Here is a 26,061-nt window from a genome sequence, read left to right on the forward strand (position 1 = left end):
CTGATTGTATGAGCATCTTGTTATTGAGCATTACCAAACTTATAAAGCCTTTGATTAACATTAAATAAACAAACAAACAAATAAATAAATAAAACAAGGTGTATATTAAATGCAAATGAATTTGGCATTTAGACTCTCTCTCTCTCTCTCTCTCTCTCTCTCTCTCTCTCTCTCTCTCTCTCTCTCTCATCTCCTAGCTCCTCCTCCTCTCCTTACTCCTCCTCTTTCTCTCCTTACTCCTCCCACCATAGCTCCTCCTACATATCACCCTTCCTGTTAAGATAAAACTTTTCTCTCAAAATACAATTAGAGCATAACTATACCAATTTGTATCAGTAAGGTACAAGATAGACCTAATATCCAGTCCATCATTTGGTTGACTAACTAGAACCTCTGTCATCTCTCCTAACTAAAAGACTTAGTTCTGAACCTGGTTTTCTTCTTGGCTTTAGAATGAATGTCAGCTGAAAACCATCCTCTCAAATCTTTTCTCTCAAAGCAAATAGCCAGGATTGGCTATGAGACTATAAGTCTTCAATCCTGTCAGAAATCCAGAATGACTGCATTAACTGAAATTATGGGAAGCACAAAGCATAACTTCTAAAACATAGCCAATTTATAGAGACTGCTGTACACCTGGACAGTTCCTATGCTACAAAACGTTGGAGCGTCTGATCTTCAGCCTTCTGGCCCAGGATCATCTCACAGACCTAGTGATGCAGAATTATTAAGGGCTGATTACTCTGTCTTGGCAAATATAATCAGTCGACTATTCCGCAAGTGTGTCCTTTTCTGGACAGTAATTTGTCTGTAGATGAAAAGAGGCAATTCTTGCCTAGTGGTTGTCTCACCACAACTGGAGTAACTCCAAAGATGCTCAATTTCTTCTTAGAATCCAAGACAGGAAGCTGTCAGGAACAGGTAGGTCTGTAATCAAAATGAACCTTAATGCAGAAATGTTTGTAACGTCAATTCTGTGGACTTCTGAAGTTTTGAAAACCAACTATCCTTGTAAGGCAATCTGGATTGTTGTCTGTTAACTCCTCTCAGCTATTTCTAAATAAGATATAGAAAACACTCTAACAATAAACTCAGAACCATGAATTTGCTATAGGCCCTTAACTCACAGGCTAACCATCTCAAATCAGTTAAAAAAGTTAAAGAAGGACTAGGAGCCTTGTATTCCTAAATGTGTTATATAGGCACAATGCCTATGAGAATAACAATATTAATCTCACTTCTATATCAATAAGAAACTCATACCAATGAAAACCTTAAATTTGAAATCAAAGTAAATTCTGTACCATTTAAGAAATTATAACTTCAGCTTAATAACAATTATACAGATTTCTACCAATACGTTATGGCTATGCAATAAATCTTAGATATTCCTCCCTGTTCTAACAAAACCACTACTTTTCCCTAGAAAACAGTCCAATATTAACCACCTCAGTCCCCAAGCCCAGGGAACAAGGGCACTGACTCTTCATTAACTTCTTCAGGCTGATAACAGGCATTGAGATATTAGAAGAGGGGTGGGGGAAAGAGTAAATTGATAAACCTTTGACATTTGTGTCTTCACTGCATTCAGCTGAGATTCCAGGACATCAGAGGTTCGAGCAGGTCTGCTCAGCTTGCTTGATGAGTAGGTAAACCAAGGCTGTGAATTCTGCAATATACAATTCTCAAAGCAAATTTTAATATCAAGATATTTTTTGTTTGAATTCTGGAACCTAGTCTTCTGGTGGCCTGTCTCCATCATATCTAATCCATATTATTCTGGGAGTTTCTGTGAGGGTGTGCTCCCATCATCCTCCCATTCCCACCTCCCTGCTCTCAAATTCTCCAACACTAGGGAATCCAAACTATTGGGTACCAAGGCTCTCCACTTCCACTGACAAGGTCACCCTCAACTACCTATACAGGTGGAGCCATGAGTCCCTCCCTTTGTGTTCTTGGACTGGAGGTTTTAGAATGGCTACTCTGGCTTGTTTCTTAGGATCATTTCCTTGAAAAATTGTTTTCCAGCCTTTTACTCTAAGATAGTGTCTGTCTTTGTCACTGAGGTGGGTTTCCTATATGCAGCAAAATGCTGGGTCCTGTTTACATATCCAGTCTATTAGCCTATGTCTTTTTATTGGGGAATTGAGTCCATTGGTGTTAAGAGATATTAAGGAACAGTGATTGTTGCTTCCTGTTATTTTTGTTATTAGAGGTGGAATTATCTTTGTGTGGCTATCTTCTTTTGGATTTGTTGGAAGAAGATTACTTTCTTGCTCTGTCTAAGGTATAATTTCCCTCCTTGTATTGGAGCTTTCCCGCTAATATCCTTTGTAATGCTGGGTTTGTGGAAATATATTGTGTAAATTTGGTTTTGTCATGGAATATCTTGGTTTCTCCATCTATGGTAATTGAGAGTTTTGCTGGGTATAGTAGCCTGGGCTGGCATTTGTGTTCTCTTAGGGTCTGTATGACATCTGTCCAGGATCTTCTGGCTTTTATAGTCTCTGGTGAGAAGTCTGGTGTAATTCTTATAGGTCTGCCTTTATATGTTATTTGGCCTTTTTCCCTTACTGCTTTTAATATTCTTTCTTTGTTTTGTGCATTTGGTGTTTTGATTATTATGTGACGGAAGGTATTTCTTTTTTGGTCTAGTCTATTTGGTGTTCTGTAGGCTTCTTGTATATTTATGGGCTTCTCGTTCTTTAGGTTAGGGAAGTTTTCTTCTATAATTTTGTTGAAGATATTTATTGGCCCTTTAAGTTGGGAAGCTTCACTCTCATCTATACCTATTATCCTTAGGTTTGGTCTTCTCATTGTGTCCTGGATTTCTTGTGTTAAGAACTTTTTGCATTTTGCGTTTTCTTTGACAGCTGTGTCAATATTTTCTATGGTATCTTCTGTACCTGAGATTCTTTCTTCTATCTCTTGTATTCTGTTGGTGATGCTTGCATCTATGACTCCTGATTTTTTCCTAGCTTTTCTATCTCCAGGGTAGTCTCCCTTTGTGATTTCTTTATTGTTTCTACTTCCATTTTTATGTCCTGGATGGATTTGTTCAATTCCTTCACCTGTTTGGTTGTGTTCTCTTGTAATTCTTTAAGGGATTTTTATGTTTCCTCTTTAAAGGCTTCTACCTGTTTACCTGTGTTCTCCTCAAATTCTTTGAGAGTGTTATTTATGTCCTTCTTAAAGTCCTCTATCATCATCATTAGATGTGATTTTAAATCTGAATCTTGCTTTCCTGGTGATATGGGGAATTCAGGACTTTCTAGTGTGGGAGAACTAGGTTCTAATGATGCCACGTACCCTGGGTTGCTGATGCTTATGTTCTTTTGCTTGCCTTTCGCCATCTGGATCACTTTAGGGCTACCTTTCCTGTCTCTGACTGGAGCCTGCCTTTCCTATTATCTTGGTTGTTTCAGAACTGTGTTGGGTGGGTATTACTACAAGGGTTAAAGCTGGAGCCCAAGATTTGCTTAGTGCTTGGGCCCAGACCAGAAGGAACCAGTGCTCCGGGCCAGAAGTGAATTCCTGGGTCCTAGTGGGTCCCAGTTACTCCCTGTTTGGGGGAGGGGGTGTTGTTATCTCCTTACCTAAGACACTGCCTGGGTTAGAGCTCCTGGGAGGCCTGCTTCCTCTGGGTTTTGTGAGATTGGGTGCAGAGCAGCCACCTGGGATCTGCTCTAATACACACCTTGTATTCAACCCCTGGATGTAGCTGCCTACAGTAATCTTCATGCCTCTACATTTTGACCACTACTCCTTGGGGAAATTTCCACTTGTGTGACATTGGCCTTGAGGAAGTCTCAAATCTTGGAGTACTTTGGATTTTGGAGTTCCAGGTTAGGGTTGCTCCATGTCCAGCTTTGGGACTTTGTGGGTTCCCATTTTATTTTTCTTCTCTGTCAGGAGTTGGAAAAATAAGCAAAGAAGGAACCGTGCATGTAAAGCAGCTTTCTGCTGTTTGAACTTGATTCCAGAGTCAGTCTCCAGCAAGCACTCTCTAGATGACTTGGGTTTAACGAGAAACACGGGAATATGAGCTGTCTGTAGTTAGAATTATTTCTGGGCCGTTAATATTCTTACATTTGGATTCTGTTTAAGTTTCACTGTGGAGTCCCAACTTGTTTTCATTGTTACTTTACAAGATCAGACCTTGTTGCCTTTCTCCTGCATCCGTCCATCTATCCATCCATCCATCCATCCATCCATCCATCCATCCATCCATCCATCCAGTAATTCATTTATATACCATGGCCTGTAGGTTGCTGCATGCTAGCTATCAAGCGTCCCCAGTAAAGGAGACACTTGTTGCTCTCATGCTATTTAATGAGGCCTGTAGGGGCAGAACTGTATTTTTCCAAACTCTGATCCATCTTGTTGGAGTGGCATTTCTAAACATGTCTCTGACCCTGCCATGTCCTACTGAAAGACACACAGGAGCTTCATGTACCTTTGGAGTAATGAGTGACAAGCCTCTGACGTTCAGGAGACACTCTGTTCAGCCCCCAATTGTACCCGTATTATCCGACCTTCACACAGCCTTCTATAGCTGGATGTCTTCAGGAAACCCTGCCCGCCACGTCCTGGGTCTGAAGATCTTGGCTCCCTGTTTACTGTGGTACGCATCGTCCTGCTTGCTGCCATGAGCCACAGACTTCCTGTCTTTCCTCTTGCAAGCAAGGCCACACCTAGTTCAACTAAGTGTCCTTTACCTGTTAGCTGCCTGGCATGAGTACCTCCATGTGAACCCCTAATCATTCCAGAAAACGCACCCTTGGTTTCTCTATAATGACACAGGATAATAACTACACCATTAGACACTAGCTATAAGGGTTTCATTAGAAAATTTTAAAATTAATTTAAAATTCTATCTTTTTTTGTAATTTGGTCTAACATGCATTCATTTCTTTGACTTATTGGAACTGAGTTTTAGTCTCCGTGTAGAGATTTTTTTCTTATTTTAGTTTTTGAAGTTATACTATATTTATATAATTTACCCTTTCCTTCCTCCAAACCTTCCCATGTATCCCTGCTTTCTCTCTTTCAAGTTCATTGTCTCTTTCTGTCATTAATTGTTACATGTATGTATGTATGTATGTATGTATGTATGTATGTATGTATGCATGTATATATGTGTATAAATACAAGCTGTGCTGTCTGTATAATGTTACTTGTATGTATATGATTTCAAGGCTGACCATATAGTATGAATTGATCCACTCTTCCCTGGGAGATTACTTCTCTCACTCTCAATATTCCTTAGTTGCCTGTAGTTCTTTGTGTAGGGTTGGGTCCTCATGGGCTTCCCTTCACTACCGTTAGCATGTCTATCGTTGTTCTTGTTTGGCTCATGTGTAGGCTGACATGTTGGTGAGACTTTATAGGTGTAAATTCTGACATTATACAGTCTCGCCGCAAACTCCCCAATCCTGCAGCTCGTACGTCTTTCTGCCGCCTCTCCTGCAATGTTTCAGGAGCCTTAGCTTCAGGAGTGGTTTGTAGATAGATCGAATGGGATTGGACTCCACAAGGCTGCGTTTTAGTTAGTTGTAGCTTTCGAGAACGGTCTCTGTCTGTTGCAAAGACACATTTCGTTGGTGGAAGGTGAAGACTACAGTTATCTGTGGGTATAAAGACACGTATTTAGAATGTAGTAATGGTTTGTGCTGGTTCAGTAAAGTGATAGTTGTAGGTTCTCCTCCAAGACCCACGGGTAGTTGGCTAGGTTTCCAGTTCTAGACTAGTTTCCCCTGTTGAGTGACTCTTAAATTTTAGTAGAGAGCTGTTGGTTACTGCCAAGGTGTGTGTGCCACTACTGCACCCTGAGGGTTACTGTGCAGTGCCACCACTGCACCCTGAGGGTTACTGTGCAGTGAAGAGCATTGCTATGGTTCTTTGGTGTCAGAGCTGAGCAGGACTGTTTGTTGCTTCCTTTGTTTGGAAGCTTGCATGGTGCCTTCTGGTACCATGAGAACTAGTCCTGAAATGCATTGTATCTTAAGCAGTAGAGATTTATCTTCCATTCTAGTGACAAGATTTTATTTGGGACTTAAGTGCTACTCGATTTAGAAAACTGCAGAAAACTCATATTCTTGAAATTCGTTCAAATCTACTTTCAAAGAAAATTTGTGATATTTCAGGTACTTCAAAGACTTGTATGTTAACTTTTTAGTAGTTACTTTTTCAACCTGTGACCATACAACCTGACAGAAATAACTTAAAGGAGGAGCATTTTATTTTGGCTCAGGGTTGGGGTCCACCATGGTGGGGGTGACAGAGTGGCAGACACGTGTGCCAGAGGCTGTTCTCATCATGGTGAATCAGCAGGGAGATAGATAGCATGCTAGAAGCCAGAGGCTGGGATAACTGCCCACAGCTACCCCCCCCCCCCCAGTGACCTTTTTATCAGCTAGGCTTCCCTCTCAAGGGTTGCACAATCTCCCCAAATTTCACCATCAGTTGGGGAATAAGCTTCAAAATGTGAGCGTGAGGGGGACGCTTGGATTCAAGCCAATAGACCTTTATCATTTAATTGCATCTATTTCTTTAATTGGAGCTACACACGTGAAATTTTAGTACTTTAGGCTCCTCTCTTCGGAAAGTTATGATTCTTCAGTTACCAAGGTGGCAGACATTAAGTTGTTAACTCTGATGCTTTTTAAAAGAGCAAACTTCTCAGGCACTTAGAAAGATCCACCCATGTGTGGATTGTTAATGTAATTATTACAAAAAAATTGCATCTATTAATTACAGAATATCTGGCAGTGTAGTGATATATTTGGCAACATCTTGTCAACTATTAATTCAAACTATTTTTTTTAAAAAAAAAAGAATAAGTGTGAGGCTTTTATTAATTTCAATGGCTTTGCTCTTAATCTGAGATAGTGAGATCTAACTAGTTCCTGGATTGTTCCTGCATTCAAAGACAGTAAATAGTTCTTCAGATGTCACCTGTGGGAAGAGTATGGCTGAGGAGACAGATGCTCTCCAGCCTACACTCGGAGGACTCTTGTCTTGTGTCTCTCATTTGCAGTAACTCTTGGGATGTCTCCTTTCCGGATAGCACAGCAGCAGTGCGGTGAGCATCACTACCTCAGCGTCTTCCCACTTCTCCCAGCTAGAATGGGCAATATCAGGAAAAGGTGGAAGCATTACACCATAGGAAGATAAATCAGGGCATTGAATGGGAGGCGTTTGCACCTCACCAGTGTCTCTATCTCAGTCTCTTTGATGAGACGTAATGAAACATGCTGTGTTTCATACAGTAGCCACTTAAGTTGGCAAAGCAATGCTCGTTGTACCTTATTTGCATAAAGAATGCAGCTGTCACTAGTGGATCTGCCTCTTGCTTCTCATCTCTAGCCATTCCAAGCTATATGCCACTCTTCCCTAGTACTTTCATAACTGCTGTGCTGAATGTTAGCACCTGAAAAGACTCTGAGGGCTGGGGAGAGAGCTCAGTCTGTCCACTGCTTTAGGACCCAAGTTCAGTCCCCAGAACTTTTTAAAAGGTGTGGTAGGGTTTCTGTAATACACAGGAAAGTAAAAACAAGCAGGTCCCTGGAAGTACCTGGGTCGCTACCCAGTGTAGCCTAATGCTGAGCTCAGGCCAATGAGAGATCCTGTTTCAAAGAAAATGTGTTGTATTCTTGAGGATGACATCTAAAGTTGTCTTCTAGCCTTCATAGACATGCACATACATAATGCATGTACAGGAACACACACATACATACACATGCACACACACATATATACATGACCATGCATACATACATGCATGCACACACAAACACACATATACATGCATGCATAAATGAACACACATATACATGCACATGCACACACATACACACATACATGTATGCACACACAAACACATATATTTGCACATGCATACATATACACACATACATGCATGTACATACAAACACATATATTTGCACATACATACATGCACACACATATATACATGCACACAAACATGCACACACACATGAACACACATATACCTGTACATGCAGACATATGTGCATGCACACATACAAACACACAAATATATGCATATGCACACAAACATGCACACACACAAATACATATATACATGCACATGCATAGATACATGCATGCACACACACGAACACACATACATGCACATGTAAACATACATGCATGCACACATAATGCACACACACACACATGAAAACATATATACTTGCACATGCATGTACACACTAAACCATATGCTCAGCAGTAACCGGAGGCTTCTTATGTTCTTGTGTCCCCCACTTCTGCTCCTTTGCTTTCCTCAATGGACCCTACCTTCAGCACCCCCTCCCCCCCTTACCTGTGAATACTTGTTTTTCAGAACTGAGTCTAAAATATAAATATGATTTGCAAATAGATAGAAGCTCTTTGCTTTGAGGAAATTTATACTTCATAGTAAGATATAATAAAGCCTAATATATGATCCTCCAGTGGTTGAAGTTAATATTAGAGGGGAATTGGAGGCTAGTTTTTGAAGCTAGGACATTCATAGTGGCACCCTTGAAACTAGGTATGTGGGTGGTCTCCCTTTCCCACATAGGAAGCCAGTCTGACCCATGCCCCACTGGGATTTCATCTCCTGAGGTTGGTGAGACTGTTGCTCGCCTGTGGTTAGAGTAGCTGCTCCCGGCACACGTATTTCTTATTCTTCAGCACCTACCTGGCGCTTGCTGCTACAAGTTCAGATGGAACATCTGCAGCACATCTGTGTCTCACAGTTATAAAAGAGTAATGCACCATGGGCCTTCAACTTGTTGTTTAAAAAAAAATCAATCAACATGTATTGATTGATTAACACTTCATCTGTCTCCTCAAAGACATTTGACCTTTCTGATTTCATGCTAAATCAACCTGCATGTCTCTGAACAGTGCGATTGTCAGTAGCCGAATTGGCTGTAGCTTTCGTTCGTTTTTTTTGGGGGTGGGGGAATGTAGGTGTGGATGCGGTGTCATCTTACTTGTGTTGAAAAGCCCTGGTCTCTAAGGTACAGTGGTCAAGAGCTTGGCCTCTGGAATCAGATGAATGCTTCCGTATGTGCTTTCTGGGCAAGCTGGAGCAAATCACTTCACCTTTAAACTCACTTCCCACCTCCACAGAGGGAATAAGATTAGTAGGTGCCCGTGGTGGGTGGTTGCGACTACGATTAAATGGTGGGGAGGGGGAGGGTAAGCGACACTGTGACTGCTCGTAAGTACTGAGTGGTGGGTAGCCAGGATCTCCAAGAGCTCTCCCTCATCTCTCATTTCACGGCATGGGGAGCACACAGTAGTATCTTCAGGATACTTTGCAAAATGGCTCAAATAAGACTTGAAGTCTTAAAATGATTATTTGAATGTGCACAGTCTAGGAACTATTGCAGGAGATAAACACCACCAGTAAATACTTTCTAATTTTTTCTCAATTTTGGACTCTAGTGAAAGTTTTAATTAATATTAGAACATAATTGCTTGGGGGGGGGTCTATTAAGGCCCTCTTGATTTTCTTTTCTTGCTTATCAAGAAGGTCAGCGTATGTGTTCACTGCTTCAATTGAAATGGCCTAGGATCAAAGACCAATGGCCATCTTTATTTTTTAAAAGTCACCAGATTGGGCAATTGCTCAATCCACTTCAGTGAGGCCCTCCAGAAACACCCCATCTCATCCTTCTCTATACTATAAAAACTAAATACAATTTTTATTCCACCTTAGAGTTATTAATCTGGACTTTTACTTCTGAATATACAATACAGAAGTGTCTTGTAGCTCTCTGAATATTAGATTAGAAAGAAAATGCTACCAACATTTTCCTTAATTAAATGCTAACGAGGTGGTACCAATTTTCATGATTAATTGAAACATGCATATTTGACTGATGTATATTTATACGACAGCATATGAAACTTTTATCACAGTATACAAATTGTTCACTTTGGGAATGCCGTTTAATGTTCTGAACATTTTGCCTTTGTTGCTACAGTGTTCATTATGAAAAATACACAGGCTAATTGCTGTAAGATACTGGAATAGAAGCCTGTCACATGGGTCTTCAATGGTGTAATCTCAATTCTCTAATGGCACAGACTTTTAGCCTACATAGGAGATAGAAAATACGATTTTATTTAGTTTGAAGATATTTTTAAAAATAAAGCCAGGCAGTGGTGGTACCTGCCTTTAATTCCAGCACTTGGAAGTTTGAGGCCAATCTGGTCTACAGAGTGAGTTCCAGGGCAGCCATAGCTACACAGAGAAACTCTGTCTCAAAACAAAACAAACAAGTGAACAAAAACAGAAAGAAAAAAGCAAAAAAACATAAATAAACATTAAAACATTAATAACCATCTACTTAGGAGAAGAAGCTCACTTTCTGAGCCTTCTGTGTCGCTAGGGTAAAGCATGTGTGCTGTTAGCAACTACAATTGCCAGGGTAAAGCATACATGCCATTACCAGCTATTGTACTTTCTTGGCTGATGCTGGGTTAAAATATTCTGACCAAAAGCAAACTGAGAAGGAGAAGCTTTGTTCCAGGTTAGTCATTGAGGGAACTCAGGGCAGGAGCTCAGACAGGAGCAGAAGCAGAACCTATGGGAGAAGGCTGCTTGCTAGCTCACTCATGGTACCACCCATGAGTGGCCTGGGCCCGCCTACATCAGCAATCGTAATAATTCTGTACAGATATGCCCACAGGTGATTCGGATACAGGTAATTCCTCAACCAAGGTTCCCTCTTCTATGTGGCTCGAGATTGTGTCAAATTGACACTAAAAACTAGCACACCAGACTTCAAGTTAAAATACAAACAAATGAACAAAAACCTGTATTAGTCAAAATAAAATTTGGCTGTAATTTCTTAAGGAAAGTTCACTGGCTAGGGGTAGCCACTGTGGAAGAATTTAAGCTGTGTTTTGATTGACAAGATTCATTTAATCATCAGAGTCCCTTAAGTGTGGAGTTAATATAATTGGCTATTATGAGACTGGAATACCTGTCATATTATATTGTCATATGTGACAATATTTGTGTGAACTTTTGGAATAACCCACTTATCTGACTCATATTTGAGTCACTTACTGTCAAGAAGTTTGATGTCAGAAAAGGAGAGAGACATCGACACTCTCTGGCCCCTTCCCTTACCTGTGGGAAGCAGAATGGATAGGAATACTGATTCAGTTAACAAGACAGATACTGTCATTCTACAACTCTTATAAGAAAACAACAGTGCACGATTTTGTCTTATCTTCTCACAGTGTAACTTCCCTGTAAGACTACTTCTCGAGACTAACATGTTTTATTTGTTAGGTCCTGTTGGAAGGAAGTATTCTTGCCACCCTTTACACCACAAGTGACCGTCCAGTGACTCTGGAGTGGAGCTGGAGAAGGGCCCAGGTTGCCCTTGGTCCTACACATACCTGTGTCTTCCTCAGGGCCAGACCCCTGTGGTGGGCTAAACCCCTGCCTCCTGTAGCCATACCCTTAGCCCGTTCTAGTCTCTGCTTTAGTCCATTAGAGCTAATAGAGCCAGGACTTTAAAATTCCATGTTTCCTCTCTCAAGCCAGACTATTTAAAGGAAAAAATGCCAAGGGAAATGAATGTGTGTTCTCAAGTGACTCCTTGGGAAGTGGGGTCCTTGTTGAACTGTGAGGCCAGGTAACATCTGTCATGACATTTTTCCTTACAGGTTTCACCAGAGCTGAGATCATTGCCACCAGGTCATTTGTGAGAGCTCTGCAGTGTCACCTTCTTTTTCAGGAACTTAATACTTTACGGCAGCGTGTCAACTGGGACAATAGGAACTGTTAGTGCTAGTTGGTATAGCAGTGATGGATGATCGTTTTAACCTACTAGAAATCCAAGAAAGCACTTTACCTGAGGTCTCGTAGAGAGCTTTTTGCTAACTTTTTATGCCATGAGAAGTATTTATCCCTAGATAGGTGTCATATAGAAATCCTATGAAATAGGATAGCAGCTCTCTGAATAGAACACATTCATCCAATGCAGTAATTATGTTACATTTGAATTCGTATCATTGACTTTATTTAAAAAATATTATGTTATCAAAAATGTTTACTAACATCAAAGGTCCTCTTTTATACTGTCTTGTTTGATGGTGAGTCATAGATTCCAGTGTGTGATTTGTCAACAAGTACACGTTATTAAAATGACTACGTTTATTCTGTTACAGTAAAGTGCTGCCTGTGGCTCTGAGCGAACACTTGGGGAGAAAAGCCCTGTCACTGCATTACACATTAGTTTGTTCTAATTTTGCAGGCTGATGACCACAGTGCCTCAAACCAGATCGTTTCCCTAGAAGTGGAATGATTCTGTGACAGGCTCTATGAGCCATGGATATGTCAACAACCCAAGGGGCAGGCCCCACTTAGCAATTAGTCTTGGGGGGTTCTCTCAGAAGTCAGACACACTATACCGGAGTTTGTTGGGGATTTTCTGATTCCCATTCATGTCTGAATTATGAGTCTGGGTTGGTGCAAAGCAGAGTCTATAAAGGATTGCTGCTAAGAGTGACAACTAGAGGTACACATGTGCACACATACACACCCATGTACAGACACACTCATGCACACACGCAGACATACACAATATACATGCACTCAGACATAACATATACACACATACACACATATATGCATATACACACTCATACACATGCACACACATACACACATGACACACATACACACTCAGATAAATACACATGTACACATATGAACATACACATGTACATGCATATGTACATATACATGCACACACACTCAGATAACACATGAGCACACATAATGCACATATTAACTCAAATTCAGATACATATACATGCATATACATACACAGACATAACACAAACATATTGTACATACACACATATACACACACATACACACATACATGCATATGCAAACTCAGATAACACACATACACATATGTACCACATACACACATAATGCACATATATACTCAAATACAGATACATACACACAGACATGCACATACACAATCAGGCTTGTACACAGAAACATACATGTTTATACACACACAGACACTGACACACAAAACACATTTACATGTACACACACACTTAGATACAGACACATACATACACTACATGCATGTACACACTCAAATAACATATGTACATACACACACACATGTACACACATAATGCACATATACACTCAGATACATATACACAAAAATGCACTTACATTGCATACACATGCACGTAGACACATACATGTACATATATACTTAGACATTCAGACAAACACACTCAGACATGTACAAACACACACATTTGGACACACACATATACATACATGCAGACATATGCACATGTACAAACACACACACTTGGACACACACATGTATACATACATGCAGACACACACACAGTCAAATGAGAGGACAGAGTAGAACACTACTCAAGATACACTGAAAGCTCCCAGGAGGCAGCCAGAAAATATTTTTAAGAATTTCCAACATTGTTTATTTCCCTAAAAGAGACCAATATTCCCAAGCTTCAGTCATTTCAGTGTCACCAGCCCAACCTTCCTGTAGCTCCTAACTCTGCACTGTGGTTCACTTGGTATGCTTAATTTAATTCATTCCTTTGCTCTCTTTAACAGCCCATCTGTCTTGAGCAGTAATGGATGTGACAGTCATGGTAGCTTATGCTAGTTACATTTTCCTTCTCACAGAAAGGAAAGGAAATGTAGCATTTCGAATATTAGAAATACTTGCAAACCATCTAGAACCCATCTGATCGCCCTTGTTGACATGGTTGAGAGGGTCTTCCAGGAGCTGAGGGACATGCCCCCGCCCCCTAGTCTGGCTGAGAATACACTCACAACCTCAATACATATACACACACTTCACGCTCCATTCCTTCTCCCAGGGCCCAGAGACCACAGTAACAGAGCCAAGTTAAATGAGGCTGTGCTTCTCTGAGGTCACCGGGGCTCGAAGGCTCACTGTAGGAGAATGGCCAGTAAGCCAGGCCTGCCTGCTGCCCATTGCCAGAATTTGGCCATTTGCTACATTTCCTTTTTTTGATTGAACACGTGACTTGGAAATCATGTTGTGACAGTAAACAACAGTGGTGTTCTTTTACCTATGATGGGAGCAGGTTCTTTGACTGTCAAAGTTCACTCTAGGGCGCTGCATTGCACACGCAGGTTTGCAAGGCCCAAATTGCCCCCACCTACTACCCATTTTGAAGACTTTCCATAGGACCCTTGAGGAAAAGGGCTGTTTATTTTTATAAATTCTTCCCTTTATCACTCAGGCTGGTTTGACTAGGCAGATTGAACGGAGGCTAAGCACTCCTGGAATTCTTGTAGCTTTGTAACCATTCTCTGGTTTCTAAGTAAAATGCCCTTTGAGAACAGAAACACCCACAAGCCCCTAAAGAGAAAAGCAAACAAATGCCCCCTACCGCTCCAGCTCCACCCCCACCCTGAGATTGGTGGTCCTAACTCCATTAGAAAATGGTGAGGTCTGGAAATTGCAAGCAGACCCCGGGAACTCTGTCAGGGTCAGGGTGTGTCTAAATATGAAGGGATGTTTGCTTCTGATATGAACGTTTTTCTTATACTTTTATTATAGAAGATGATGTGTCAAATGTACAAATAATGTGTGCCTGGTGCCAGAAAGTGGGGATCAAGCGCTATTCCCTGAGTATGGGAAGTGAGGTGAAAAGCTTCTGCAGCGAGAAATGCTTTGCCGCCTGCCGAAGAGCCTACTTCAAAAGAAACAAGGTAAGCCACCTTAGAGAGGCCGCGGGCCACCCTCGCGTACGCATGCGCCTCCTAGCCCTAGCTGGACACACTGTGCTCTGCCCCTTGTGTAGTTCTTATTTTGTTTTGTCCATTTCTTCCTGCCACGCTTAACTTTTCGGAATAAGAAACCCCATCCTAACATACCTTGACCATCAATTTCTCTTGGCTTGGTGTTTGAGTTCTGAGAGGTGAGTGAGCCTGAGCAAGAGCTGAAATCCCAGCTGGTCCCCTAACCGGAGGGCACAGTCCAGAGCCCACCAGAGAGAAGCACCAGAGGAGAGCCAGACATTAGCCGCAGAGAGAGGCTTTAGTCCACACACACTGCGGGGATATAGCTGCTGCTTTTCCAAAACCTGATGCACAGAGTCTAGTCAAGACAGAAAATTGTCAAACCTCCCTTGACCCAGGATGTTCCAGTTGATTGATCATGACAGGAGGGGCCATGATGAAAACATATGCTAACACTGCTTAGTCATGAGGGTAATGGATTATCCCAGGAAGAGCCATAGTACAGTTTTGACTTTTTTTTTTTTAAAAGACAGTGTAGGTCCAAAAATGGACTTTTAGAATAGTATTAGCCATTCTTGACAGGAAATGGGATACCTGATGTTTTAACAAGCGCACACGCACATAGGCACACAAACTTCCCAATTCTTAAGGACTTACTAAAGCCATTTGCCACCAAGTACTGAAGTCCATTTCTAGCCGTTGATTATTTCTCACTGATTTGTAAAGCTTCTTACTTCATGAAACCATCCACATTTTGCTAAGCAGTTGCCTTTCCCTTTCTGTAATACAAGATAAAAACCTGTCCATTCTGGAAGCAAGAACTTGCATTTTTAAAGTCTACCGTCTGCAATCCTGAATGCTAATCATGGCTTGCTGCAATGCAAGCACCATTGCAGCAAATGCTCTCCTGAAAATTTGGGTCATATTCATTCTGCCAGAAACCACAATGCCTGAAGAATCAGGCTGCAGAATTCAACGAGTTGGAATTTTAGTAGCAGTCTCTAAGAATTAGGCTCATGATTGTCACTGGAACTAGGAGGCAAGTGAGGAAATTGTCTGGACATCTTTGGGGACAGTCAAGAGTAGGGTTCACTTTCCCTCCGGAGGGGATTAGAATGATCCCCAAGAGCCTGGGGCTCCCATTCTGAGTGCTGAACACTGAGAATAACAGTCCTAGGAGTGAGCCTAGCAATTTCTTTTTAAAAGCTCTACTTATAACAACAAAATACTTTGCATTCCTCAGCAGAATATGATTGTAGAGCAGGGCCTTTTGTCATTCTACAAGTCTGAAGGGTCAAGGATCTAAATCCTGATGGATTGCTGGTAGAGAATAAGGCCAAGACAGATGCAGTATCACAACACTAGTAATGCCACTTACACTCTGTAGTCAGCCTTTGAGGAAAGGCATCTGACGCCTCTGGAAAAGCAGTCCAGAATACACTGTTATATAGTGTGTGTGTGTGTGTGTGTGTGTGTGTGTGTGTGTGTGTGTATACAGATTTTTAAAAGCATATGTATATGCTTTTAAAATCTAGTGATAAAGTTTAAGATCAAATTGAATTATAAGCTTCCATATCATGCGTTTTTGAAAGATGGCTAATGAGAATTGAATGAAAAATTAAATAAAAAGGAAAGGACATAACTGGTCCTAGGGATGGTGGAAGAGAAAGTTTATTACAGATGTGTGGGAGAGCATAGGCAGAGGCAGACACATGTGGGAGAGTCCGGGGTGGTCATGACCCTGGACCATGAGGGAAGAGAGGGAGGGGAAGGAAGAGAGGGTAGCCAAATGCAGGAGCCAGAAGGCCAAAGGTACAAAGAGAGCAAAAGGAAAAGGGGTAGAAAACCAAAATGTCTGGATTACATAGAGAAGAGCCACGTTCAGGGTAGAGGGCGGGGGTATGGCAGCCATACCCTGAAATAGGTAGGGACTGAGGGATGCTGGGAAAACTTGGAGGCCAGGTCTGCTTTGGTATATTAAATAGATACTTCAGCAGTTTGTTCTGGGTTTGAAACTTAACAGCTTAACAGGAGTCAGGGTAAGACAGTATTTGGAACTTATAGGAGGCACAGTCAGAGGTGGGGCAAGGCCCACTCATCGTGAAGAGCTCCTGGGATGAGTCTCTAGCATCTTGCAAACCTGGGGAGTTGCTATGGTTTGACCTAGCCTGTGACTTTGCCTGCTGGTCTCTGTAGCCCCTTAGTGTACATACGACCTGCCTTCTCTCGCCTTCTCTCCTGTTTATGTATTCCAAAGCTCTGCCTGTTCAATTTCTCCAAATAGAGAAATAAAGGTCTTACGTTACCTGCTGGGTTCTGGTTTTTTTGCCCGAGTGTTATCTCTGAAACAATATCCTATTGTATTACTATAAACATGCACAGCTGCTGCATTTCTGTTAACTGATAGGATTTTGTGGTCATTTCATTTAGGGATTAGGTTTCCTAATGGCTTGTATTAGATCCCAGCACTGCATCCGGCCGTTTCTAAGAACTGCTGTTACAACCCCCAGTGTGTTCCCAACTGCAGACAGTGGCAGGTAGCTACGTCTCTTCTTGTATCGTTTAACAAATTGCTTAGTTTTCATCATTAGAGCTGTGGACTTCATCTTAGAAAGTCTTCCCATTTCTACATAACAAGTTTCCCTTTACCATGTTTTTAAATACCAAGGAGATGGAAGACAGCGAAAAAATGCATGTACAGAATAGAGTTTTGTCTTAGGTATAGAGTAGATGTTTTTTAAAATGTAAAATTAACTATGCTGTAAATTATGCTTTATAATGACAGCCCATTTCTTGCTGGATAGCATGCTGGGATCTAAAAATGACCGCCAAGTTGAACCCAAATTGCACGCATAACTTTACAAAGGAAAACCCTCAGACAAGGTAGATAATTAGGAGCAGTATTCAGCCGACCTCTGTTTTGTGTCTGAGCAACACCTGCATTTGTGAATGTAAATTGGACAGCTGTGCCTTGGGTCCTGTGCTTGCCTCCCCAGAAATGCTCGAGACTACAGGCAGCATGGTATTGCTGCTAAAAACAAAGATAAAAATAGCCCTACACTCAAAATGAAGGCCATGAAAATGAGCTTTTTAAATTTCATTTGCTTCTCAAGCCTTTCTTTTTCTTTGGGATCCAGGAGGCTGGAAAATGTCACATTCATCTCTCAAAGGGCTCGGCCCTTTAGAGTCAGGTGAGCAGGTGGAAGCCGAGTTAACCAGTTATGGTATATTTTAAAGTGAATTCAAATTTTATTTAGAAGTTATATGGTGGCTACAGGCGTGTAGCTAACATTCTGTGAGAGGCCCATGAGTCACAGCTGTAGGCATTTACAGAATCCATGCAGCAACACATTGCATGGTGTTGGCTCTGAGATGTGGATAGTGTTAATTCGTAGTGTATCTTTATACAAGCCTGATTTCTACAAAGTGTAACTGCTGACTCAAAGATTTTTAAACCAGTGTAAGAGGGACTTATGTAGTCTATAGGCATTAGGCATTGGCATAGGACATTGGTACCAATGGGAGGGGCTTATGTAACCTAGGGACATGAATCATGGCCACCAATAGCATGGCAATCTCAGTTTTTGAGACAGGGACTTTTTTTTCTTTTTCCCCATTTTATTAAAAGTAGCTTCTTTTTTTTTCATATAATATATTCTGACTCCAGTTTCCCCTTCTATGCCTACTAGTTCCTTCTCCCCTTCCCTCCCCTCCCAACCAGGTCCACTCTGTTTCTGTCTCTCATTAGACAAGAACAGGCTTCTAAGAGATAACAACAAACACAACATAATAAAAGACAGTAAGATAAAACAAAAAGCATCACATTAAAGCTGAACAACACGAACCAACAGAAAGAAAAGAGCCCCAAGATGAGGCACACAATCAGAGACCTACACAGTCACACACTCAGGTATCCCATAAAAAAACAGTAAGCTGAAAGCCACAGTGTACACGCAGAGGACCTGGTGCAGACCTGTGCAGGCCCTGTGCTTGCTGCCTCAGTCTCTGAGTTCATATACGCTTTGCTCAATTGATTTAGAGGACCTTGTTCTCCTGGTGTCCTCCGTCTCTGGCTCTAACATTCTTTCTGTCTCCTCTTCTATGGACAGATAGGGACAACTTTTCAGAGTGCTAATAGCTCACTTTTTTCCCACCCCCCTTTCTGAGGCCACAGAGAACAGGACTTGAGAACATTTTTATCCTAGAGAGTCATAAGGTGTTGGGAGGTTATAAAGCCTCCTCACTGTTTTTGCAATAGATGCAGAAGCACAGAGTTTAACTTACTTTATTTTTATTTTATGTTTATTGTATGTGTATGGCTGTTTTGCCTGCATATATGTGTTTCAGAATGAAGCTACAGATAGTTGTGAATTGCCATGTGGGTGCTTGGAATTGAACCGAGGTCCTTTGGAAGAACAGCCAGCGCTCTTAACCACTGAGCCAACTCTAGCCTGAGTTCAACCTTTTAATATCAATTTTACTTTGTAAAATGGCAGAGTGCCTAAAATGTTCTTTTTATTATCCCTCTAAAAATATCTTAACAAGACTACAAATAGTATTCTTAAATAGCGTTTATTTTGTCTTTTTTCTTTTTTTTTTTTCATGAGAAATAAATACCCTGTTGTCTAAACTAGTATCTAGAAAGGAACCAGGAAATCAAAACTGAAGGAAAATGGCCAATGTAAGCCAACAATGACGGTTTTCTTCCCTTGTTCAAAGCTCAAGTTTGTAGTGTTCTGAATAACATTGGAAATTCATAAATACAGACTCCTGAGAGCATCGAACTTTGCCTCCTCCTTTTACTCCCCATTGAGACAGGAATAGATAGATTCTTCTTAAGCATATGCCGTAGCTCCCAGTGGACCACAGTGACGTACAGCAAAGGTCACAGATGCTAGAGATGGAGATGTTTGTAAATGATGTCATCGCGTTTTCCTGACAGCTGCCATAGTAACAAACACTGTGTGGGGATTATTGTGCAGTAAGCATATATTTTACCATCAAACTATAACCCTGGATGCATCCCAGTGTTTTAGTAGAGGTCTTTTTTAGAGGCAACCCATCACTAATTAACATATACCAGTTTTTGTCGTTATATTTTATTTATACCTAGAGTGCTTGGGTTTTTTTGTTGTCGTTGTTTTGGTTTTTCAAATTAAACTTAAGCATAGCCTGGAAAGATTTCCTGGCTTCAGACTTAATTATGGAAACCAGTAGTGTAGAAGAAATGTGTATCCATCTCTCTGCTAATACACTGGTTAACCTGTCCAGTTTTTACTCTATAGACACATGCAATGTTTAATTGCAAAATGGCTGTCATTCACAAAGCTTCAAGAAGGACATTAAGAAATTACTTGCAGTTAATGTCCTCTCCCTGCTTCAGTTTCAGGCCAGAGACTTGATTCTGCTTGACGTTTGCACACTGGCTTGCAAGTCAATGAGGCCAGGAGCCAGGGGTGTTCTAGTGGATTTCCCTGGCTTTTATTGGGCGTAGGGAAGCTTGTGAGATCTGATTGTCTGCATTTGGCCTGCACTTGGCCTTAGTCTTATAAAAACCTTCCAACTGCTTAGCATATAGGGTAGTCCTCTTTCCAGCCCTTCAGCTTGTAGGCTGGGATCTAAGTTCCCTCTGGACACAGCAAACAGGGGTGTCCTGTACTCTCACATTTTGAAATAAGGACTGGAGTATTAGTGAGCTTCTGTAACCAGGTGTCTCTGGGAGCAACAGTGGAGGAGACCAGGATGCTGGTCCCTAAACAGGGAGAGAGCCGGGAAGCCTGGCAGGTGAAGTGAAGTGTAGGTGAGTGTAAAGCTTAAAACACGGGTTTCCGTGGAAAGCCAGAGGGTGATACAGGAGAGATGTTCTGCAAGGAAGTGGGACACAGTGCCCTAAGAATGCCACCACAAGCCTTGGGGACAGGCACAGATCTTTACATTGACCAGAACCCTTGAAAACTGTTTGAGAATTGTGGGTGTGAGGGCGACCTGCATGCAAACAGAACGGACAAGTGAGTTTATCCTGAAAAGAAGGGCTTAGCAAACACTGCTGTTCTCTAGTGGGCTTTGGAGCTTGTAAGACGAAACAAAGAATCCTAACCTATTATCCAGAATGAATACCAACTTCTAAATACCACCGGGTATTTCAATTAAATGTGAGGAAGTGATCAAGACTCTGCCTATCTTCAAGACTCGTGTTCTCAGTGAATGAAAAGCAGAGTGGGGATTTTTGATAAATCTGACACTAGTTTCCTGCTGATCAGTACATAGGGCTGTTGCCACATACACTGGAATGTTAATTTCCAGACAGTAGATCTCTGGGTCTCCTTCTGGTGATAGCTGATGCTATTCACTTAAATCAGGTCTTTCTCGTCTGAACTGCCAGTAATTATCCAATCCGTCTGAGAGGCACACTCCCTTTTAACATTAACCACAGTGTCAGATTGCATCAGCCACACTGTGTCCCAGTGACTTCTACACGGAGATAAATGTGTACATTTGGAATCCGTAGTCTGCTTGGGCAGTGGACAGTGCAGTAAACAAATGACCAGGAAGGGCTCTATTTATTTGTGCTGTACCTTCTCCTAATTGATTCAGTTACATGCCGAGTTTCCTGCCTTGTTACTAATAGTGTTTGGTTTATTTGAAGAATGAGCACTGAACAAATTATCTGAGTTGTCATTTTAATGTGCCTCTCTCCTCCTAACCTGCACATGGCACAGGTTCACTCCCAGAGCTTGCCTGCTTAAAAAAAAAAAAATTGTCATGAAACCCATTGGTGAACAGTGCAGGGGCAGAGTTGGGAAGTTTTGTGTGAGCTAGTCAGAGAAACCAAGGGAAAATGATCATGTGTCTTTCTGGGATTGAAGTCACACTCTTGTTAATTCATGCTTTGCTAAAAATGAGGAATATCTGAATAAATGCATGCCAAAGAGGCTGGGGGCTCACACCGAGATATTTTAAGATAGTTGAATGAGCCTAGAGGTTTTTTTTTTTTTCATAGACACTTGCAGGGTCTGATTCTAAAATCTAGTATACCCAAGAAGGTTGTATATACCAGATCCCAAGCTTTGGGTGTGCCCGGGGTTATTTTTAGTTTCCCTCCATTTCGATACCTCTGTGTAGCTTTTGAATTCATAAGTAAAAGTATGGACTGGACAAGCTGTGTATAACTCTTTGTTCCTTGGGTTCCTAGCTTTTGGCTCACATAATGATGGCTTGGGTTAGAATAAAGAAAACAATTGCTTTAAAAAGCCACTTAATTTCTGCCCCTGCATATCAGATTGCATGGAAATTCCCTGTGCTACAGTCCACCCTTAGGGTAACTGTGTACACAGTGGAATCTAATGTGTGTCCGTGGATGTGGGCAGGGCTATTCACCATTACATGTCTGAGAAGGCTAAGCAATGGTCTAACGAGGCCATAGAAAATGCTTGCACCCTGCTATAGTTTACTGAGCATCCTGGGTAAGCGATAAATCTGTAGTCATTAACGAGCTGTAGATGATCAGAGGCTGGGGATGGATGTCGGTACCCAGTAAAGCCCAGAATTTGTGTCTCACTGCTCAGAATCAGGCTGAGACTCACTAAGTCAATGCTGATACTTGCTCATGCGAGGCGTTGTTTGCTTGTTGTCTTTCTGTCTTTGTCTCTAGTACGAGGAATTGAACCTAGGATGTTGCATATGTTAGACAAGAACACACCACTGAGATAGATAGCCCCAGTTTTTAAAATATTTTATTTTGAGAAAGGGTCTCATTAAGTTGTCAAGGCTGGCCTTGAACTAACCAAGTAGACTAAGCAGGTCTTGAACTTGTGATCTTCTTTAATTACCTTTGCAGTTGCTGTTACAGGAATGTGCCACTGTACCTGGCTCATACTTTTTCAATGTTTGATTGCTGCATTTAGCCGAGAGATGAAATGATCTTTGGTAGTGAGGGCTGTTTTTAAGCTATGTAATATTATTAAAATAACATTTTAAGTGATAAAATTAAGCTCGAGAATTACATTTATTCAAACACGCAGTGTCTTTGTAAGCCATCCTCCAAAGAAAAGTAAATAGGGAAATAAAATCCACTCATGATTAAGTCCCTAAAATGTCAAATTGCACAGTGTTAGGAGCCCTGATTAATCCTTGCATGGTAAAATATTCCTCATTAGTTTGCTATGGCTAAGGGTTAACTACTCCATTATAAATTCAGATATTAATGTATTTTATACTTAATTCATCTCCAGATAGAGGAAATATAGTTACTAGATGTGAATTTTTTACTTCCAAATGTACTTTGGAAACATTATAGTGATTTATGAGAGAGCTTTAGAGACAGGAAGGAGAAATCATTCATAAATATGGTGAAATGTATTTAACCACTTTTGATTGTGGGGAAAAAACCTGCCTTGATTTTGAAATGATTATTTTTCTACAGCAATAGAATTTATGATATAAATGAAGCATTTCACATACAGTTTTTAATCATACACATTTGAATTTTCTCTTAAATTTATTTTTAAATTATCTCTTTTAACTTATAAATTTTTTGACTAGCTCTTTAGCATTAAAAAAAATACACCCTCCCCACTAAGTGTATTTTGGAGGCTCAGAGGATACCAGGCATTTAGAGATATGTATGACATCTAAAATATCACCAAACATTCATGATAAAGTGATGATTTCTGTATGGATCCAATGAAAGATAATATCTTGTACTATGTCTTGATAGAATGACTTATAATTGACATACGGTGAAAAGTTTCATGATTATACATGCAGCTTTCTGTCTTGAGGACTTCTGAAGGCCCAGTCTGCATCTGTAAGAATATATGCTTCTCAAATCGCTGTAATGAAGTGTGTACCACTGATGTGAAGGACAAGGGGGATTTGCCCTGTGGAAAATAAATGCCTCCTTGCTCTCATTTGTTTTTATTCTAGAAAAAAAAAATAAGCACTCTTAAGGTTTGTTACTTACTCATCTAGTCAGTCTCTAAATAAAGTAAAATAAAATAAAACGCTAAAATCCAGAAGTGATGGCTCATGCCTGTAGCATTAAGCATTTGGGCAGTAGAGACAGGAGGACTAGGAGGTCCAAGCTAGCCTTGGCAATACAGAAGTTCTAGGACAGCCTAGGCTACATGAGATCCTGTCTCAGAAAAAAAAATCAAAAGAGAAAAATAAAATATATATGTATTTATTATTATTATATATTTAGAGTAAAGAAAAGGCCTGTACCTTAAAGGGACTCCTGAAGGGAGTTATATCCCAGTGGGTAGGTAGATAATTTCCTGTAGTGATAAATACTGTGAGAACAGGTGGGGAGATGTAATGGTCAGTGACGGGGTGCTTTACATCTTGTGACTACAAGTGTCATCTTGGAAGAGGTGGCACGTAGGTAGGGACAGAAGGAAATGACAAAGCTAGTTGTGTGACCGGCTTGTAGCAGGAGGTGCCAGCAGGGAAGAGTAGGAAAGTGGAGGTCGTAAAGCAGAAACAGGCGTGGCAGGTTTGAACAGCCCAGGAAGGGCGGGGTGTCTGGAGATGAATGGTGTAGTGGCTGGGAGCCCGGCGTGGAACTGGAGAGGAAGCCTTTGGGGGTTGATTCTAAGTGCAGCGCAACCCCAAGAAGTTGCTGTGCCGGGTAGTGAGTGGTCCAGTTTGGTTGCTGATTGAACCTCCATTAAGGCAATGACTCATTTAAGAACCTGTGTGCAAACGGGATTAGGAAAGTAAGAAAGGCAACAGAATTCCCATCAAAGTTGGGTGTGCCTAGTAATAGAAGACTAAAAATATCTTATTTGCTGAATTATTCATTAGTAATTATGAAACATTTCCCAGTAGCTAAAGTCAAACCAGTTCAGCGGTGTTTCTCTTTCAGGAGAGGAGCTGATGGGGAGGAGGGAAACAAGGAGGGACAGTGCTGGCTATAGTGTAGATGGGCCCACCCCAGCATGTGGGGGAGGTCAGGGCAAGCCCTTCACAGAGAGCCACTCGGCTGGAAAGCCTGTGACATCCGTTTCTCCTCAGAAGCAATGTCGTGTGAGGAAGCAGCGGTGTTAAAGGGCCATCTTTGACTACAAAGATTATTTTGAAATTTATATTATCCAAAAAAATAGATGTAGTCGGGTAACTACTATAGTATGTCCTAACTGGGACTTATTTAAATAATAAAAGACATCTGTGCTTCTGAACTAGTTCATACTTTGGGGTAGCTCGACTTGGCGGTGTAGCAGTCTCACCACAGCACTATTGTTTACCTTTGCTGTCTTTGTATTGTGTGTATACCACAGTGACAGTTCTGGGATTTTGGTTTCTTTAAAAGCAGAGAAATATTGGAAGAATATGTTTTCATTTTAATCCCAGGTTTTGGGGTGTGAGGCTGCTTTAACTGTCCACTGCAGCTGACTATGATTTGCCTCGTGCTCTAGCTGAGGGGTGGTTTTGCCAGCTGCAGATTGTGTGACATTTGGAATTCTGGGAACTTTTCAGAGAGTATAGAAATGCTAGGGCCCCGAGAGGCAGGGTTGGTGGTTGTTGGTCACTGGGGGGTGGGGTGGGGGGCAGTGTTGGATGCCATTTGTCGTCCATGCTCGAAAGAGGCATGCTCAAAGAAGAAACCAAAGGAAAGAAGTTACAGTCAGGGATCTCTCTCTCTCTCTCTCTCTCTCTCTCTCTCTCTCTCTCTCTCTCTCATTCTCCTACCTAGTGATAGGGGGTGAAACAGGTGTGGGGGAGGATAAATGGTGAGAAAAAGAAGCCACAAAGTAGCAGAAGTCAGCTACAAGAATTAGATTCAGGATTTTCCTAATTCCCCTCTCCTCTCTATCCTTGTTTCTGCCTCATCTAGTATTAGGGGATGAAACTGGGGGATACAGGGTGTGAAAAAGAAGAACCCACAAAGTGGCAAAGACCATCGACAGCACAGTGTCTGCTAACAACAAGAGGACTCCAAGTTCCCTTGTTCTCACATCAGTGGCTATGTCCTAACATTTACCGCCCACTCCCACACCAAAGCCTTTGCCCTGAGTGAGGGGCTGTGGTGAGTGGAATAGAATTCTCTGGTTAGTTGGAACAGATTTGAGCTTTCCTCTGATGTGTTTGTCTCTCCCTAAGCTCCACAGGCTACGTGAGGAAGGGCAACCATGACAATGAAAGTCTGGGAAGAGAGAGGGGACCCAAGTGACAGCTGATGGCAAACGCTGGCACATGTCTGGTAGATCTCGAGTTAGGCCATGAGGTTGAATTCC

The 26,061-nt window shown here is 41.4% G+C and overlaps 1 protein-coding gene across 1 annotated transcript in view; it reads left to right on the forward strand.

The window, feature by feature from the left end:
* Sobp (sine oculis binding protein homolog) overlaps positions 1 to 26,061 on the forward strand; it is a 157,437-nt gene that overhangs the window by 37,406 nt on the left and 93,970 nt on the right. Inside the window, exon 4 of the mRNA XM_028769085.1 lies at positions 14,646 to 14,797. Within this exon, the coding sequence (XP_028624918.1) occupies positions 14,646 to 14,797 (152 nt within the window). The remainder of the gene's footprint in view (positions 1 to 14,645; positions 14,798 to 26,061) is intronic.

The sequence above is a fragment of the Grammomys surdaster genome, unplaced genomic scaffold (genome assembly GCF_004785775.1).
Source record: "Grammomys surdaster isolate TR1022 unplaced genomic scaffold, NIH_TR_1.0 190, whole genome shotgun sequence".
Lineage (NCBI taxonomy): Eukaryota > Metazoa > Chordata > Mammalia > Rodentia > Muridae > Grammomys > Grammomys surdaster.